Source organism: Podarcis vaucheri (genome assembly GCF_965113315.1).
Source record: "Podarcis vaucheri genome assembly, chromosome: 5".
Taxonomy (NCBI): domain Eukaryota; kingdom Metazoa; phylum Chordata; class Lepidosauria; order Squamata; family Lacertidae; genus Podarcis; species Podarcis vaucheri.
The window spans coordinates 6,667,003-6,685,297 of NC_138763.1; the positions used below are offsets into that span (position 1 = coordinate 6,667,003).

Consider the following 18,295-nt stretch of genomic DNA (forward strand, 5'->3'; position numbering starts at 1 on the left):
TAGAATGCTGGGAACCTCCCCCCTTCCAACAGATTACTGGGCACAAAGTTGTTGCGTTCGCAAAGTAAAGGAAGGATTGAACTCTGATTAATAAGAATACACACAGAGGCTTGAACCAGCAAGACTCTGGGAAGGGTGCGTATAATCGTGTCTCTCTGTGCTTGTCCGATTCTGCAGCCGCCCCTGGCTCAAGCCGTTCTTTTTGTATTCACAAAAGAACTTTTTACAGAGTGTTTGTAATAACCAATCAGATTTCTTCTGAGTATTTCCACAAACCCACATGGGGAGAAAGTTAAACTACTAAAACTAATTAAGCACAAATATTTCTGGGGTAAACAAAGAACAGAAGTACAAAGAAGAGAATCTGGCAACCCCGGAGGTAATAAACAATCAGTACACATGATAAGGCGGATGGCCAGGAGGATAGCAATCAGTATCACCTTCATGTGAGATCTGTTTCCTGGCCCTAAGATTAACATCCTAAGATTAATATACATTAGAGAGCTGCTTCAAATAAGCTTGCCCACAATCTTTATGGCCCAGGATGCCTGCCTGGTGAAGCAACTGCTGAGCTGCTGTGTACGTGACTCGTGAAGAAGAGAGGAATGGGCAGTAGAGGCAAAAGGGCATGAAAAGGGCATGAATGTAGAATCTTATGGGATTTAATCAGAAATTATCGTCAATATATCAAACCCAGTCAACACAATGCTTTCATCGTGGACACGATGGCTTGATGTATATTTTATAATTCCTCATGGTAATCCATCTGACCCCTACAAAAGTTCTCTTGGCAATGAAGTAGGAGCTCATCATCTCTTTCCAAGAAAATGAAGGAGCTTGTCGCTCACATGTAGCTATTATTAGTCATTTAATTTATAAATATCACCCTTAATCCACAGCTCAGGGCAGTTCACAACCTAATAATAATAATAATAATAATAATAATAATAATAATAATAAATAATAATAATAATAATAATTTTATTATTTATACCCCACCCATCTGGCTAGGTATCCCCAGCCACTCTGGGTGGCTTCCAGCAGAATATAAAAACATAATACAACGTCAAATGTTAAAAACTTCCCAATACAAGGCTGCCTTCAGGTGTTTTCTATAAGTTAGCATACAACATGCCTGTTGTCTTTGTCCATGGAGTTTTCTTGGCAGGGATACTGGAGTGGCTTGCCAGTTCCTGCTCCATATCGAGGGCACAAGGAGAAGGGGATGGCAGAGGACGAGATGGTTGGACAGTGTTCTTGAAGCTACCAGCATGAGTTTGACCAAACTGCAGGAGGCAGTGGAAGACAGGAGTGCCTGGCGTGCTCTGGTCCATGGGGTCACGAAGAGTCGGACACGACTAAATGACTAAACTCTTGGGAAATTAATCCTGCCGTCCAGTCAGCGCTTCCCCTGTGCAGCTCTGTTCGAGAGCTTGAGGCTGACCCGGGCAGGGAGCAGAGTCACAGCGGTCCTGCATCCGTGTGAGATGAGGGATAAATCAAGTCCAAAGACAGTTCGGTTCTTATCTCTAGAAGCGTTTATTTACAAAGCAATAAATCCATCAGAACATTCAGGCATCTCTGTGCTCTCCAAAAGCACATCCGCGCAGCTTCTGTGCCAAGCTGCTTGTTCAATCAGAAGTGAAAGCACTTCTCTGAACACACACAGACTGTGACGTACTTCCCTGCGTCAAGCTCCTCCCAGATACAGGACACCACGGAGTTTTAACCCTGTCAGTTCCAAAGTCCACACCCCCTCTTGTCCTGCATCTGGGGACAATAGCCAACAATGCTTTCCCCATACACAGACCCTCACAGAACTCCTCGTGCTTCTGGAAGGTCAATGGTTTTGTGAAACCATCAGCAAGGTTCTTGGTTGAGGGACAGTATTTCAGAGCAACTAGCCCCTCATGAACGCTCTGACATACATTCTGGAAACGTATGTCCAAATGTTTGGTCCTCGTCTTGAATTGCCCCGTCTCAGCCAATTTGAGGCACGGTTGATTGTCTTCATGCACCACAACGGGCAGACAATTCTCTCCACAGATTTCCTCGAGCAAACACACATAGAACTCCAACTCTCTGCAAACCTCTGATAGCGCACTGAACTCAGCTTCAGTAGATGAAAGCGCTATGAGACTTTGCTTCCGGGACCTCCACCCAACTACTGAGTCCCCAAACTTCACCACTAGGCCTGACACTGATTTGCGGTCCTGAAGGTTAGCCCAATCCGAATCCACCCAGGCGGTCAGCTTGACACCGCCCTCAGCTGACATTTTGAGGCAAAAATCTTTGGTATCTTGCAGGTAACGTAGCACCCGTTTAATACCATTCCAGGCCTGCACACTAGGACTTGAAGCCTCTCTACTGAGCAGATTGACAGCAAACACAATGTCTGGTATGCTCCACTGTGACAGATACAACAGACTACCCAGAGCTGACTGAAAGTGTTCAGTATTTTCGAACACAACACGTTCTGCTTGCTGACATTCTTTCACGTATCCAGCCTCCATGGGTGACCTGGCACCTGCACAATCAGACATCCTGAACTTCTCAAGCAACTGTTCAATCTTACCTTTCTGACAAAGCAAAAAGCTTCCATCACTTGCTCTTGCGATCTCTATGCCTAAATACGATTTGACATCTCCAAGCTGCTTCAACTTGAACCACTTTCCAAGCTCCTTAGCAAACTTTTCCACCTGTTCACTAATCCGTGCCATTATCAAGATATCATCAACGAACACAAGAACCACTTGCTGTGTGTCTCCTGACCCCTTCAGGTACAGGCAACTGTCTGCAACACTTCTCCTGAAACCTAGCTCTTCCAAGGCTTCATGTAGGCACATATTCCAATTCCTGGCAGATTGGCGTAATCCACAGATGGATTTGTGCAACCGCCACACGACGACTTGCTCACTGACTTCAAACCCTGGAGGAGGAAGCATGTACAACTCCTCCTGGAGATCTGAGTTCAGGTAGGCGACATCTACATCAAAATGGTTCACCTTCCAACCTCTCTGTGCTGCTATCGCCAAAAGCGTTCTCAAAGTCTCCGCTCTTGAGGTTGGCGAATAGACCTCTGTGAAGTGGACACCTTTTTTCTGTGTGAAGCCACGGGCTATTAATCTCGCTTTATACTGTGGTTCTCCAGATTCTGTGGGTTTAAGACGGTAAACCCATCTGCAACTCACAGCTTGCTTTCCAGCCGGCAGCTGTGTGAGTGAGAACACTCCAAGAGACTCCATTGAGTTCATCTCCTTCTGCATCGCCTCATGCCATTTGCTAGCTTCTTCCTGAGGCAACTTCTGAACATCCTCAAAGGATTCAGGCTCACATCTAGCCACACCAACCCAGACACTAGTGGCTTCATACCTGTCAGGAGGCTTCCCTTTGGTTGATCTTGCTGACCTCCTCAGCGTGAATTCTGGAACTGCGCCTGATTCACCTGGATCAACCCTACCATCCCCTGTGTCAGAAACTTCCCCCTCTGACCTGCTGTGCCGTTTCGGGCATACAGCTGGTTCTGCTGGCGAGGATGGCTCACTCCTCGGCTCAGACTTGACAGAGACCTGTGGAGGGGTCTTGGGACTCCCTTTTGGAGAGGTTCAGAGCCTCTGCCTTGGAGATCCCGGCTCTGGACTCTGTGGCTGTGGACCGTGCACCTCAGCAACAGGTTCAGCCTCCTCCTCCTCCTCTTCCTCACCTGAGTCTGACAGAACATCCGGGTTTCTGTGAAGACGCTTCCACCCACTCTGCTCGCAAAACTCAGCACTGCCACTAATAAGCAGCTTAGACTGGTTGCCAGTAGGGTATGCGAAACGCCACGCCTTTGAACTCGGCTCATAGCCAACAAAGATCATCTTCCTAGACCTTGGCTCACCCTTTCTGCACATGGCCTTTGGAATGAGGACCCAAGCCTCAGAGCCAAACACTCGCAGAAACAACAGAATACAACATACATAAAACACACGATAAAAACAAGAACAAAAAACTAACAAACCAGTAACCCTTCCCACAAACAAATTTTGAAAAGCTATAAGATGTTAATCAGCAAGAGGTCTGGTTGAAGAGCAACAGTTTCGTCTTAAACACCTAAAAGTGTATAATGAAGGCATCAGCTGAACCTCCCTTGGAAGAACATTCCACAAAAAGGAGAGACTACAGAAAATGCCAGTTTTTGTGTTGCCATCCCCTGGACCTCTTGTAGAGGAAGCACACAAAGATGAGCCCCAGATGATGATTGCAGGGTCCTGATCAGATCATATGGGGAGAGGCAGTCCTTGAGGTATTGAGATCCTAAGGCTTTGTAGATCAAAACCAATACTTTTAATTGGGCCCAGAAACTAATTGGCAGCCAATGCAGTCAGAGCAGAATCAGTGTAATATGCTCAAACAGTCTTCTCCTGATGAGCAACCTGGCCACTGAATTCTGCACTATCTGAAATTTCTGAACCATTGTTAGATGCAGCCCTATGTATAACACATTGCAGCAATCTAAGCTAGATAGAAAATCAAAACAGGTAGTTTTCCATTGCCTTCTCCGCAAGAATTCACTCCTTGTCAGTTGATATTTTCTTTTATTTATTTGTTTATTTAAGCCATTTATAAGCCATTTTTCCCCCAGAGAAAACAATTCAAAGAATACAAGACTACTCAGCCATCAGATAAGAACATAACTTTTAAAACATCTGAAATTGGTAATAATCTCTAGCCCAGAGATATATTTGGGAGACCTCTTCTTAATTCCTTACCATATATTTGTCTGGTGGCGATGCTCCTGCTGTGACCCACCGTGGGTCAGAAACCTGACCCAATGCTCTAGCCCAGTTTATGCTAACCTGGTGCCCTCCAGACTACAATGCCCATCTGCTCCAACCATCATGGCCAATGGGCAGGGAGTTGCAATTCTACAGTCACTGGTGGGCTCCAGTTTCCACATCCCTGCACAAAATGTGCAAGAGAGAGTAAAACAAATGGGTTGGGAGGGGAGGGGAGGGGAGGGGAGGGAGGGAGGGAGGGAGGGAGATGCTGGCAAAAGAAGCTGTGAGAAGCTGTAGAGGTAAGGAAGGCTGGAGCTCATGTGTTAAGTTGAAATAGCCACCTGTTTACTTTGAACATAACGTTCCTCTCCTCTCTTTTGACCCAAATGGTAGATGGCAAAGCAATATGGAAACGTTTACACCATGTGGATGGGACATATACCCCTTGTAGTCCTGTCTGGATTCCAAGCAGTGAAAGAAGCTCTCATTGACCACTCTGAACAATTTGACGAGCGACCAGTATCGGCTTTCTTTAGCACAAAAGGAGAAGGTGAGTAGTGAAGAATCAGACAATCTACTGGCATTTCCCCCAGAGAAAAATTTAAATGACTGTCTGGATAAACAAAGCTTCTCTATTAACTGCAGGAAATGGGTTGTTGGAGCCAATGCTAGTCCTACAGTAGACCCATTGTAATTAAGGTGCATGGCTAATGAAGGTCTATTAATTTCCATGAGTCTTCTCTGAGTAAAACTTACCTAGATGCAACCCAATCCTCTAGCAAGTGTTTTATGGATAGCCTAACTACTGCCATTCATGCACTAGTAACCTCCAGGTTGGATTACTGCAATGTTTGTTATTAGGGGCTGCCCTTGCGATTAGCCCAGAAGCTGTAGCTGATGAATAATGCAATGGGTCAACTGCTCATGGGGGCAGGAACAGCCAACATGTTACGCCACTGTTGAAAGAATTCCACTGGCTGCCAATTAGCTACTGGGTTTATTTTATTTTATTTATTAAATTTATATACCGCCCTTCGTCAAAAAATATTGGGGTGGCTCACAGAATAATTTAATGATGTTGGTTTTGGTGTATAAAGGCATATACAACTTGGGATCAAGATACTCAAAAGATCATCTCATTCCTTATATACCTAGTCAATAACCAGACTCTGTGGGTGAAGGCCTCCTGCAGATACCATCAAAGAAGGCCCATTCCACACAATATAGGCATGGGACCCTTAGTGTTGTGGTCCCTACCCTTTGGAATTCCCACCCTTTGAATAGTAGACAGGTGTGTCCCCTGTTGTCTTTTTGGCACTTTCCAAAGACCTTCCCCTTCCAAGAAGCATTTGAGAACTTTCCCAGTCTGCATCTGTATTTGAATTTTTAAAAATATTTATTGTTGTTGTGTTGCTTGTTGTTTGCAGTTGTGGGATTCCTTTGGGAGAAAGAATGGGGTATAAACGCACTAATAAATGATTTAAAAAGTCATTAAATTTATGATGATGAGGGGCTTCAAGAGCAAATCTTACTGGCTTGAAATCAGCAGGGTGCCAGATGACAGGTGCAGGATTCGGAAACCAATGAGAGGCAAGAGCAGGGAAACTGAGGGGAGTATTTAAGAGGCACATAGGTATATGTGTATAGCATAGTAACAGCTAAGCGATATTGCACCACATACAAGAATTCAAGTACATGTGGAAGGAGTATAGAGAGCAGCTGAGTTTGGTGGTACTGAACAATAATCCTACGTAGGGTAGACCCAGTGGGCAGTCCCCATCATCGTCACTTATTAATTTATCAATTGCCTTCTGCATGAATGTCTCACAGCAACTTACAGATATATAAAAACAGCTAAAATGGTTTTAAAACAGTGCAGAAACAACAACTAAATAAGAGTCAAAAACAATACAAAATACACACCCGTTGAAGAGACCTTGAGCAAGGAAAGCAGATTGAGACTATATGGGTAAAAACTGTATGAGAGAGAAACATCAGTCACCTTACTGTGGGACTCAGCTATAGACTGCCAAACCAGACTGAAGACTTAGATGCTGCCTCCCTAGAACAGAATACCAAACATTCAAAAAAGGAGACTTCAATTTCCCTGATATCTGTTGGAACTCAAACTCTGCCAAGAATGTAAGGTCCGGCAAATTCCTCCATTGCCTCGCTGGCAATTTCATTTCCCAGAAGTCAAAGACAAAACCCCCCATTATATTCTTGCAAGGAAGTTGCTAAAATGTGGGATGAATGAGGTACTTGTTAGGTGGATTTGTAGCTGGATGACTGACAGAACCCAAATTCATTAATAGTTCCTCATCACTTTGGAAAGGAGTACAAGGGGGTGCTGCAAGGTTCTTACCTGGGCATGTTGTTGTTCAATGTCTTTATAAATAACTTGGATGGAGGAATTGAGAGGATGCTCATCAAATTTGCAGATGACACCAAACTGGGAGGGATAGCTAATGCCACAGAAGGAGTTGGGTTTATCTTTATCAACACTGGTTTTTTGTGCAACAAAGACTGAACTTGCAGGTATCACCTGAGTTTTCCATGATTTTAAATGCTAGACAAAATCCCCCATCGTAGATATCACATATCTGGAGATCTCACGTTTTTCTGATAATGTAAAGTGCAGGGACTTCTGGGACCACCTGACTTCTGTTATCACACAATAATGAATAATGAATTTCTGAATGACAAAAGGCAATAGAAAGTGAGGTTCTGTTACGCCAATATCGTAGAGATACCCATATAATACTCTGAGACGGATTCTGCATCATCTTCTAATACTTTGCTTCAGAGAGACTAAGTAGTTATTAAATTCAAGGACACTAACTTCAGTGAACATAGTTTCTTCCAGGCTGACAACTTAATTATTTACATTAATTTCTGTAAATAATAATTTCTCCATGATTTCCCATAGGTATTATATTATCAAATGGTCACGTCTGGAAGCAACAGAGACGGCTTGGAGTGGTTACTATGCGGAAGCTGGGGCTGGGGAAGAAAGGCATGGAGCACCAAATAGCAGAGGAGGCCCGTCAGCTTGTGGAGGTCATTGCAAGTTCAAAGGGTACATGATCCTAGATGATGGTGATGGGTTTTCTTATTTTCCAGTCTGCAGAAATCTATGTGTACTACCTCTGTCCATTTTGGAAAGGAATGTAATATGCTTTAGAATCACAAAATGGTAGACTTGGAAGGGACCCAGAGAGTCATCTAGTCCAATCCCCTGCAATACAGGAATCCTGACCACAGCTGTCCCTGGGTGGACTTGAACCACCAAACCTTCTGTGAGACACACTGCCCCATTGTGCTGGAGATCACAGCAGGTTTCTCTTGACCACCATAAAATCCCACTCTCAGCATGAACAGGAGCAGCTGAACTCACATTGGTATAACTTTATTTTGCAGGACAACCACTTGACCCCTCCATGCCCATCGCTAATTCAGTCTCCAACGTGATATGTGCTGTAGTTTTTGGGTACCGGTTTGCTCTTGAAGATGAAAAGTTCCGGAAGCTGATAGAAACCATAGATTTTGTCCTAAAATTTCAAGGCAGCATCCAGCATTCTGTGAGTAGACATTTTCATTCCTACTGAGCCAGAGAGGTCTCCAAAGGATCTTAGGGCTCCCATTCAGCCTTCTGGAATCCATTATGATAGTGTGTTGGAGAAGATAGATTAGGTTTAAATCTAATCTAAAATAAGGGCCATTTACAATCTCATAGCATAAATCATTTCTCAAGATTATTCTAAAGATAAGGAGACTATGTCCAACCACAGGGGACTCTTTGGAGGAAAGATGGGATAAAAGTGGAACAATGACCTTCAAAACAGGTTGTCTAGAGCCCACAGGGTTAGCATAATAATCTTCTCAAGAAGGGAATTACATAGTTTTGTTGCGATCATAGTAAATTACATTTGTTTTCTTTCTGCCCACTGAATATCAAGACTCATGGGACTTGTTTGCTGAACCTGAGATAATATATTGTCAGCCCTATTATGGACCAGTTTATGATCTTCAGGTTTTAAGAAAGACAAAATATTCCTGAGGCACTGGGACCTAATATGGTATATTGTCTCCCAAAATTCAATGTCCACAGAACCCTGAGAGACTGTGGGTGAAATAATTTGGAAAAGCAGGGACTAATGAGGCACAGAATGGATTATCCTGCAAGACAGCAAGCCTGGCTGGCTGGCTGGCTGGATCTGTAAGCTCTACACTGCAAAGACTACAATTGGAGGATGTGAGCATCTCTAAATTTTGGAAACATTTCAAGAGAGCCATAAATGCCCATGTTTCAAGAGTGCTACAATAACTGTTGAAGAGTCCAACCCTAAATTCAACAGAGGTGCACTGATTTTCCAGGGGGGGAAAAATCAATTTGCTGATTTCAAATGGGGGGGGGGAGAGTGACTTTAGCAGTGGCAGCCATGGTGGTGCCTACTGTGACCCCCCCCTGCAGACGCTACCTTTCCTAGAATTTTTTAAATGGTTGCTCTCACTGCTAAAAAGCAGCTCCCTTCTAAATGACCCAACTAAACCCTTTTGATCTGGGATATGGGCAGACCTGTCAATTTCAGTTTCTCATTTTTCCTGTTTTTCATTTTTCCTGTGTCAAATACACTTCTCCACATTTCTACATCAATTTCTGATCTTAAAAAAAGGTCTCATGAAATTTCACCAGCATTTTAGTGCTAATTTCTCTTAATGCACACATTTGCCTAACATTCACATTTTTGCAAAGCAGTAAATTGCACGTTTGTATATTGTTTTCAACAATATATGCATTCTTAGGCACACCTGCCCATAGTATTTCCATTTCTAATTACCTGGGAAACGGCAGACAACCCTATATTAGTCCAACTTTCAATTTCTAGTTCCTCCATGTATTCAGAAAAGGTAAAAAGGTGAAAGATTTATACGATCTGAAGCTCTTCTGGGTGGACATCTATATAGAACTAAAAAAAAACGTTTAAAGTCTCATTCATAAAAAAGGACCAGACATTCCCAGGAATGTAAGAGAAGTTTTTTTATATGCCACTGTCGCCACGAGAATCCTAATGGCGACTAACTGGAAGAGTGATAAAATCCCTTTCAGGTCAGAATGGTTACAAAAATTAGTTGAATATGCTAGCCAAATTAACCAAAAAATGAAAGATAATTCAAAACAAGTATTTACAGTGGTAACTCTGGTTATGAATGCTCCTGGTTACGCACGCTTCGGGTTACGAACTCCTCTAACCCGGAAGTAGTTGCTCCTGGTTGTGAACTTTGCCCCAGGATGCGAGTGGAATTCACGCGTCAGAGGCGTGCACACAGTGGGAGGTGCCATTAGCAAAAGTGCGCCTCAGGATAAGAACGGTTTCAGCTTAAGAACGGACCTCTGGAACGAATTACGTTCGTAACCAGAGGTACCATTGTATTGCAAAATGGGAAGTTTTTAAAACATATTTTAAGAACAGTTGTTGCAGTTTGAACTCGGTCGTAGCCTTTGAATATCCTCTGTAGCTATATTAAGCAAGAAATAAGGATATAGGAGAAATAATACTTTATTTCAAAAGGAATGGATATGTTTATGCAATAAGTTAGTAAATACTAAGTGAAGTATGGAGACGACAGGAAGTTAGCTGTACACTAAGATTTATTGTCAGAATATATGAGTTTTGGGGTTTTTTGCTGTTGTTGTTGTGAACTTTGTTTCCCTTGTCACATAAATGTACAACTTTTTTGTTGTTGTATATATATATATATATATATATATATATATGCTTTCGTAGATTTTCACGGGTATAGGAATGTAGGTTTTGGTGTCTTCGGGTGTCTTCCCGTGTAAGAGTCGGGGTGTCTGTGCGACGTTTCGACGAGGTCTCACTCGTCATCTTCAGGCTGGTGCTTTCGGCTTCTTGTTACTGGAACAGAGCTCTGTTCCAGTAACAAGAAGCCGAAAGCACCAGCCTGAAGATGACGAGTGAGACCTCGTCGAAACGTCGCACAGACACCCCGACTCTTACACGGGAAGACACCCGAAGACACCAAAACCTACATATATATATATATATATATATGCTTTCGTAGATTTTCACGGGTACAGGAATGCAGGTTTTGGTGTCTTCGGGTGTCTTCCCGTGTAAGAGTCGGGGTGTCTGGGCGACGTTTCGACGAGGTCTCACTCGTCATCTTCAGGCTGGTGCTTTCGGCTTCTTGTTACTGGAACGGCTTCTCGTTCCAGTAACAAGAAGCCGAAAGCACCAGCCTGAAGATGACGAGTGAGACCTCGTCGAAACGTCGCCCAGACACCCCGACTCTTACACGGGAAGACACCCGAAGACACCAAAACCTGCATATATATATATATATATATATTTGCTTTCGTAGATTTTCACGGGTACAGGAATGCAGGTTTTGGTGACACCCGAAGACACCAAAACCTGCATATATATATATATATATATATATATATATATATATATATATATGGTATTCAGAAAAGGTATACAATTGATCTTTAATGCAGAAAATAGAAAAAATGAAAAGTTTTCTTTTTAAAAGATTTGTTGCAGAGCAAGGTGGGCATTATTTGACAGGGTAACTGGGGAATTTAATAAATAAAATAAGTAATAATAAAAATTGCAGAAGTGCACATTTCAAAGGATGGCTGTGTTTGAACTTGCATATTAGACAAATTCATGTTTAAATGTCCACTGACTTGAATGTCCCACCCCACCCCCCGCGCCATATTCTCTACCCATCCCCACCTCCTGCAAAAAGACCACTCACTTGTTCCAGGAGGAGTCCTGGGATTATTCCCAGTTTTGGTGTAGCACCCTGCTTGTGGTTAACGCTTAGCTGGAATGAAATATTCAACGCAGCAATAGAGAAATTAAAATAATAATTTATTTGTCAGACAAATAAATGAGAGGCACAGTGGTATATGGTTACCAAGCTCTGGCCTGGTCTCCTGTCATTATGGCCAGCACTTATATTCCCTCAGTCCAGCCCCCTTGCTCCTCCTTGCCTTATTGCCCTCCAAAACAGATGGTTAATAGTTTTAAATTTTTATCTTAGACAGATGTCAGGGATCTTGGGTTCACATTCTCATGCATCATCAATGAAAGATCTCCTTTTTGGAGGTCTTTAAACAAAGGCCTGACAACCATATATCAGGAGTGCTTGATGGCGTCTCCTGTCTGGCAGGGGGCTGGGCTCGTTTGCCCCTCTGGTCTCCTACAGCAATATGACTCTATGAAATAAGAATTTAACATTTCTTTCTTTCTAGATCCTTTGCATAATTACATTTAAGCCAGTATATTTCATACATTATCATAGATAACTTTTTTAGAATAATAAACCTTCTCAAAGTAAAGGAAGGACCAGTTTACAGCCTCAAAATAAAAGCCTCTTCTTCTATTTACACTTCCCTTCTCAGCCAGTTGTTTTCTTTTCCATTTACTCTTGGCCTTTAACCTTAGGAAGATATGGCTCAAGTTTAAGGCACATGGTTTTATTTTACTGTTTACCAACTATTAATTATGTAGGGTCAGTGTAACCTTGGTCTTCAGCCTGTAATTCCCTTTGACTTTGAGAATTGTTTTCTGCTATAAATCAGGGGCCCCCCTTGTCCAGGAGGATAAACATCTTGCCAAAGTACTTAGGAAGTTGGTCTTCTGCCTGGCATAAAACATTTGAAAATCTTTAAGCTCATTTTAAAATACAGACCCTAATCAAACTATAAGCCTTGATAAAAATGCAGGCTATGATTAGATGCCTCATTGGAATGAAGTCTGGGAGCTGGAAAATATATTGAGCAATGTTTTTCTTTCACATTTTCAGCTAGGGATAATTCCCAGAACCAGTTGTTGTGAGATTCAGGAGAAGCTGCAAACACCTACCTTCTTCTCAGTTAGACTCAAAGTAATATGCTAGCCCTGAAGGATTATGCACATTATTAAAGTGCTAATCCAAAACATGAAACATGTGACCAAGCTTCCTCATGGTAATGACAGCATTTTTGCTATCTTTCCTTTAGTTGTATGAAATATTCCCATGGTTCATGAAACATCTCCCAGGGCCCCACAAGAAGGCCTTGTCCTGCATGGAGATGGTAGTGTCATTTGCAAAGGAGGAGATAGCGAAGCATAAAGAGAATCTGGCTCTGCATGAACCACAGGATTTCATTGATTTCTATCTACTTGAGATGGAGAAAGTAAGTACCTGCTTTGAAACTGAATCCTGCTCATCCAAGGAATTGTTATATTCCGTCCTACATGTGAATACTAATGTCTTGCCAAGACACCAATATTTTTATTCTGAATCTCAGCTGAAAAGCACACCGAGTTTCGCCAAATTTCCCTCATAGTCATTTTAGTTGCTAAAGTAGGTTGACTTCCATCCATAAACATCTATTGAAACGGGTAGGAAATGCCAGGTATTTCCATAACCCCAAATGTAAGTGTGAATGAGTGGAAATTTATGTGTGTCAATTAGTTGGTGGGGCTAAGGCTTTTAAAATGTGCTTTTTAAAACAACAACAACAACAGTATTAAAACAAACTGTTCAAATGAGGTTTAAAAAGAAGGTTGGGAGGGGTGAAATTGCTAACAGCCTTGGGCAGTGGAGTGCCAACGGGAGACATCCCTGTTGATGCACCACCTACTGTATTTTTCGCTCTATAAGACGCACCCGACCATAAGATGCACCTAGTTTTTAGAGGAGGAAAACAAGAAAAAATATATATTCTGAATCAAATGTTGTTGAAGAGCGTTCGCGCGGCTATCCCTCTTGCTGTTCTAGCTTCAGCAAAAGCAATGCAAAGCCTCCTAAAGCTTCCCGGGGCTGCAGGAGGAAGCCCCGACTGCTGGCAGAGCAGTGCGACTCCCACCCCCAAAGAGCAGCTCAGGAGCACGGGGCATCTGCGCGCAGCCTGCCCGCTCTTCCCAAAGCTTCCCGGGGCTGCAGGGGGAAGTGGAGGCTGCCAGCAGAGCAGCGCGGCTCCCCACCCACCCCCAAAGGGCAGCCAGGAGCGTGACACACTCTGGCAATTTGGCTCCAGGGACCACACATTTGCTCCATAAGACGCACAGACATTTCCCCTTACTTTTTAAGAGGAAAAAAGTGTGTCTTATGGAGCAAATGTGTGGTCCCTGGAGCCAAATTGCCAGAGTCCACCACTGGTGAAGAAGCAGTGCTGGCAGTGCTGGCAGCTTCAGTGAGGTTTCATCAAAAACTCACAGGATCTTACTGGATACCACTGTTGCTGCTGTCACTTTGCAGGCACTGCTGTGCAATGCAGGTAAGGGAGGAAGCATCATCATCAGGGCAGTGGTGGTGGCACCTTCCCATGTCACTTCAGGTGGTGTGATGGGACCCTTGACCCCTTATTAAGCATTTCCTGGTGGTATGGTGGTCACTGGAAGGACAGATCGTGAAGCTGAAGCTCAGGCTCCAATACTTTGGCCACCTCATGAGAAGAGAAGACTCCCTGGAAAAGACCCTGATGTTGGGAAAGATGGAGGGCACAATAAGAAGGGGACGACAGAGGATGAGATGGTTGGACAGTGTTCTCGAAGCTACAAACATGAGTCAGAACCAAACTGCGGGAGGCAGTGGAAGACAGGAGTGCCTGGCGTGCTCTGGTCCATGGGGTCACGAAGAGTCGGACATGACTAAACGACTAAACAACAACAAGGTGGTATGGTAATAAGTGGGTGAAAGTAGATAAAGTAAGTGCTGAAGGACAGGTCGTAATGCATGTAAATGACATGTCACCTTCCCTATTTTCAACATCAGAACAGGAATGACCCAGAGTCTAACTATAATGAAGAAAACATGGCTCAGTGTATCTTTGACCTCTTTGTAGCAGGGTCAGACACAACCACTGTTTCTCTGAAATGGGCGCTTCTCCTCCTGGCAAGTCATCCAGATATCCAAGGTGAGAGAGGGAGCTATGGGAGCCTGGGCTTCTCTTGACCTCTTGACAGTGGACTGTAATTCTTCAAAGGTTTCATTCATATCTAATGAGGTGCTAAAATAAGGAACCTAAAGGAACGGAAATGGTTAAAAGTAAGTGAGTTTATTATATAAGTTTTGGAAGACAAAGGGTTATCAAAATAAGTTAAATGCTTTTGACTTACTCATCAAGAAAGAACCCTTTTCCCCACCAACATTTTTCTACATAGTTTCTGGAACCTAAAATCAAGGTCAACAGAAGTAGAAATGTAAAATGCCCTGAATGCCCTGTCCCCATAGGAAGCTTCCAATCTATTATTACTGGGACAGGAAGAGATGGAGGGTCTGAATGTGTAAGAAAGTTGGAACAGGAGGCAGTTGTGGGTAGTGGATGAAGCTAAGTGAGTCAATTAAAGTTTTCTGAAGGAGAGGAATGGCTGTGCAAATAGAGGGAAGACAATTCAAAGAATCATAGAATCATAGAGTTGGAATAGACCACAAGGGCCATCGAGTCCAACCCCCTGCCAAGCAGGAACCACCATCAGAGCACTCCTGACATATGGTTGTCAAGCATCTGCTTAAAGACCTCCAAAGAAGGAGACTCCACCACACTCCTTGGCAGCAAATTCCACTGTCGAACAGCTCTTACTGTCAATTTGAAGATTGGGAAACGGCATGGCCAAAGGAAGGGAGAGAAAGATGCATAAAGAGGTCATTGTTCTGCTGGGCTCACTCACTCCCTCTTTGCATTTTCTTTGGCCATGATAAAAGGACTTTGGAATCTTTTGAAATATAAATGGCAGTTTAACACATAGCCAATGAAGCCACCTTTTCCTCTGCACAGCTTAGCGGGTGATTTTCTCTTTGAGAGAAGCTCATTTATTTGATATAAAGAGGCAGGGGTGCCAAATCAAATAAATTATTAGGGGGCAAGTAAGCCCCAGTCCACATTTGAATGGTAACATCCATCAACTTTGGGAGGTCCGGGCCCCTCAAATATTTTAGGGGGGGAGCAAAGGGACCTCAACCTCTAACAGTTGGATCCCATGCAGAGGACTGGCCAAGAGGTCCCCAGCAGATGCCATCATTGCCTCTGCTGTGAAATAAGTGCCTGAGCCCTTTCCCTGATTGATGTTTGCCAAGATCAAGTAAGGAAAAGAGGATTAATGAAAGAAAGTAGGAAATATTGTGGTGTGGAGGATATGTTTGTTTGTTTTTAAGTGTAAAACAGACAGCCTTGGATCATAGCCCTTCAGCCAGCTCTAGTAACCAGAAACAGCTGAGCGGAGGTTCACTTTCCCCCTTTTCACCCCTGGGATCTATAGTAGAGAAGAATCATGTACATTGACATGAGCTCCTTGGAGGAATAGGTGGGCTATAAATGTAAGAAACAGGGACTCATTCACAGAATCATATGGAATAGGTTCATGGGAAATAAATGTCCATCGGGGGGGGGGTGCAATATTCAAAATAAACCATATGTTTCTATCATTCTCTTCAGATAAAGCCTACAAGGAGATAGACGATGTCATAGGTTCTACTCACTCAATCAGCTATCAAGATAAGAAGAAATTGCCCTACATCAATGCTGTGATTCATGAAACACAGCGCTTTAAATATACCTTACTTTTTGGGGTTGCCAGGCTATGTACAGAGGATGTGAAGATTTGCGGTTTCCTCATTCCCAAGGTATAGAAGCATGATACAACTTCACTTATGTATCCCAAGAACAAACAGAATCACTGGGCTGCAGTGTGCTGAGTGTTGCAGGCAGCCATTCAGGAGCTTGTGTTGTCTAAAACCCGAAGAGCAAGAAAACCACACAAGAGCAGGAGTTCCATCTGCAGACTTGTTTCACCATTGGCTAGTGCTATTTTTTTTTGTCAGGAGTATAGTGTCAACAGTGTGGTGCAGCATTAAAAAAAAAGCTAATGCTATACAAGGCTGCATCAACAGAAGTATAGTGTCCAGAAATAATAGTACTGCTCTATTCTACTTTGGTCAGACCACACATGGAGTCCTGTGTCCAGTTCTGGGTACCACAGTTTAAGAAGGATATTGACAAGCTGGAACGTGTGCAGAGGAGGGTGAGCAAGAGTATAAAGGGTATGGAAATTAAGCTTTATGATGAATGATTGAGGAAGCTAGTTATGCTAAAGCCTGGGGGAAAGCGAGACTGAGAGGAGATATGATAGTCATCTTCAACTATCTGAAGGACTATCACATAGAAAATAGAAAAAGCATGTTTTCTCCTGCTCTAGAGGGCAGGACCTAAACCAAGGGCTTCAAGTTCTGACAGAGCTCTTGTGGACTTTCCTTCATTGGAGATTTCAAAGCAGAGGTTGGATGGTCTTCTGTAATTTAAGCTTTAGTTGAGATTCCTGTATCGCAGGTGATTGGACTTGATGTCCTTTGGAGTCCTTCCAGCTCTAGAATTCTATTATTCATGTATCAAGGAGGAGAAAATATGGTGACCAGCAGTCTTCCTCTGGTTTTGGGTCTTCCCTTTTAAAAGACGGATGGAGAGAACGAGACTGTCCTTTCCCCTGCCCATACAGGCAGCTTTTAAATGGAAAAAAGTTGGAGATGAATCTGGCCACTGGTAAATGCCACTCTCCCCACAAAAACCCCACCCAGTTTAAATTCAGTTTGAATTTCACAAATATTAGCCCTAGGGTAGTGAAGGACAATCCAGTGTTCTGAGTGCATTCCCTTTCAATTGTTTCTTCTTTGCAGGGGACTACTATTATTCCCGATCTGCGTTCTGTTCTTCTTGATCCAACACGATGGGAGAAGCCAACAGAGTTCAACCCAAATCATTTTTTGGACAAGAACGGACAATATGTGGCTAGAGAAGAATACCTGCCATTTGGTGCAGGTAAATGCCAATAATAATAATAATAATAATAATAATAATAATAATAATAATTTATTATTTATACCCCGCCCATCTGGCTGGGCCTCCCCAGCCACTCTGGGTGGCTTCCATAGAAACAAAAGATACAGTAAAATACCACACGTTAAAAACTTCCCTGAACAGGGCTGCCTTAAGATGTCTTCTGAATGTCAGGTAGTTGTTTATCGCTTTGACATCTGCTGGAAGGGCGTTCCACAGGGCGGGCGCCACTACCGAGAAGGCCCTCTGCCTGGTTCCCTGTAGCTTTGCTTCTCGCAATGAGGGAACCACCAGAAGGCCCTCGGCGCTGGACCTCAGCGTCCGGGCAGAACGATGGGGGTGGAGACGCTCCTTCAGGTATACTGGACCGAGGCCGTTTAGGGCTTTAAAGGTCAGCACCAATACTTTGAATTGTGCACGGAAACATACTGGGAGCCAATGTAGGTCTTTCAAGACCGGTGTTATATGGTGTCAGCGGCCGCCTCCAGTCACCAGTCTAGCTGCCACATTCTGGATTAGTTGTAGTTTCCGAGTCACCTTCAAAGGTAGCCCCACGTAGAGTGCATTGCAGTAGTCCAAGCGGGAGATAACCAGAGCATGCACCACTCTGGCGAGACAGTCCGCAGGCAGATAGGGTCTCAGCCTACGTACCAGATGGAGCTGGTAAACAGCTGCCCTAGAC

The 18,295-nt window shown here is 43.4% G+C and overlaps 1 protein-coding gene across 1 annotated transcript in view; it reads left to right on the forward strand.

The window, feature by feature from the left end:
* Nucleotides 1-18,295, forward strand: part of LOC309533139 (cytochrome P450 2J2-like) — a 33,037-nt gene that overhangs the window by 10,257 nt on the left and 4,485 nt on the right. The window contains exons 2-8 of the mRNA XM_082224319.1: nucleotides 5,154-5,310; nucleotides 7,690-7,839; nucleotides 8,181-8,341; nucleotides 12,799-12,975; nucleotides 14,559-14,700; nucleotides 16,219-16,406; nucleotides 17,454-17,595. Of these exons, the coding sequence (XP_082080445.1) occupies nucleotides 5,154-5,310; nucleotides 7,690-7,839; nucleotides 8,181-8,341; nucleotides 12,799-12,975; nucleotides 14,559-14,700; nucleotides 16,219-16,406; nucleotides 17,454-17,595 (1,117 nt within the window). The remainder of the gene's footprint in view (nucleotides 1-5,153; nucleotides 5,311-7,689; nucleotides 7,840-8,180; nucleotides 8,342-12,798; nucleotides 12,976-14,558; nucleotides 14,701-16,218; nucleotides 16,407-17,453; nucleotides 17,596-18,295) is intronic.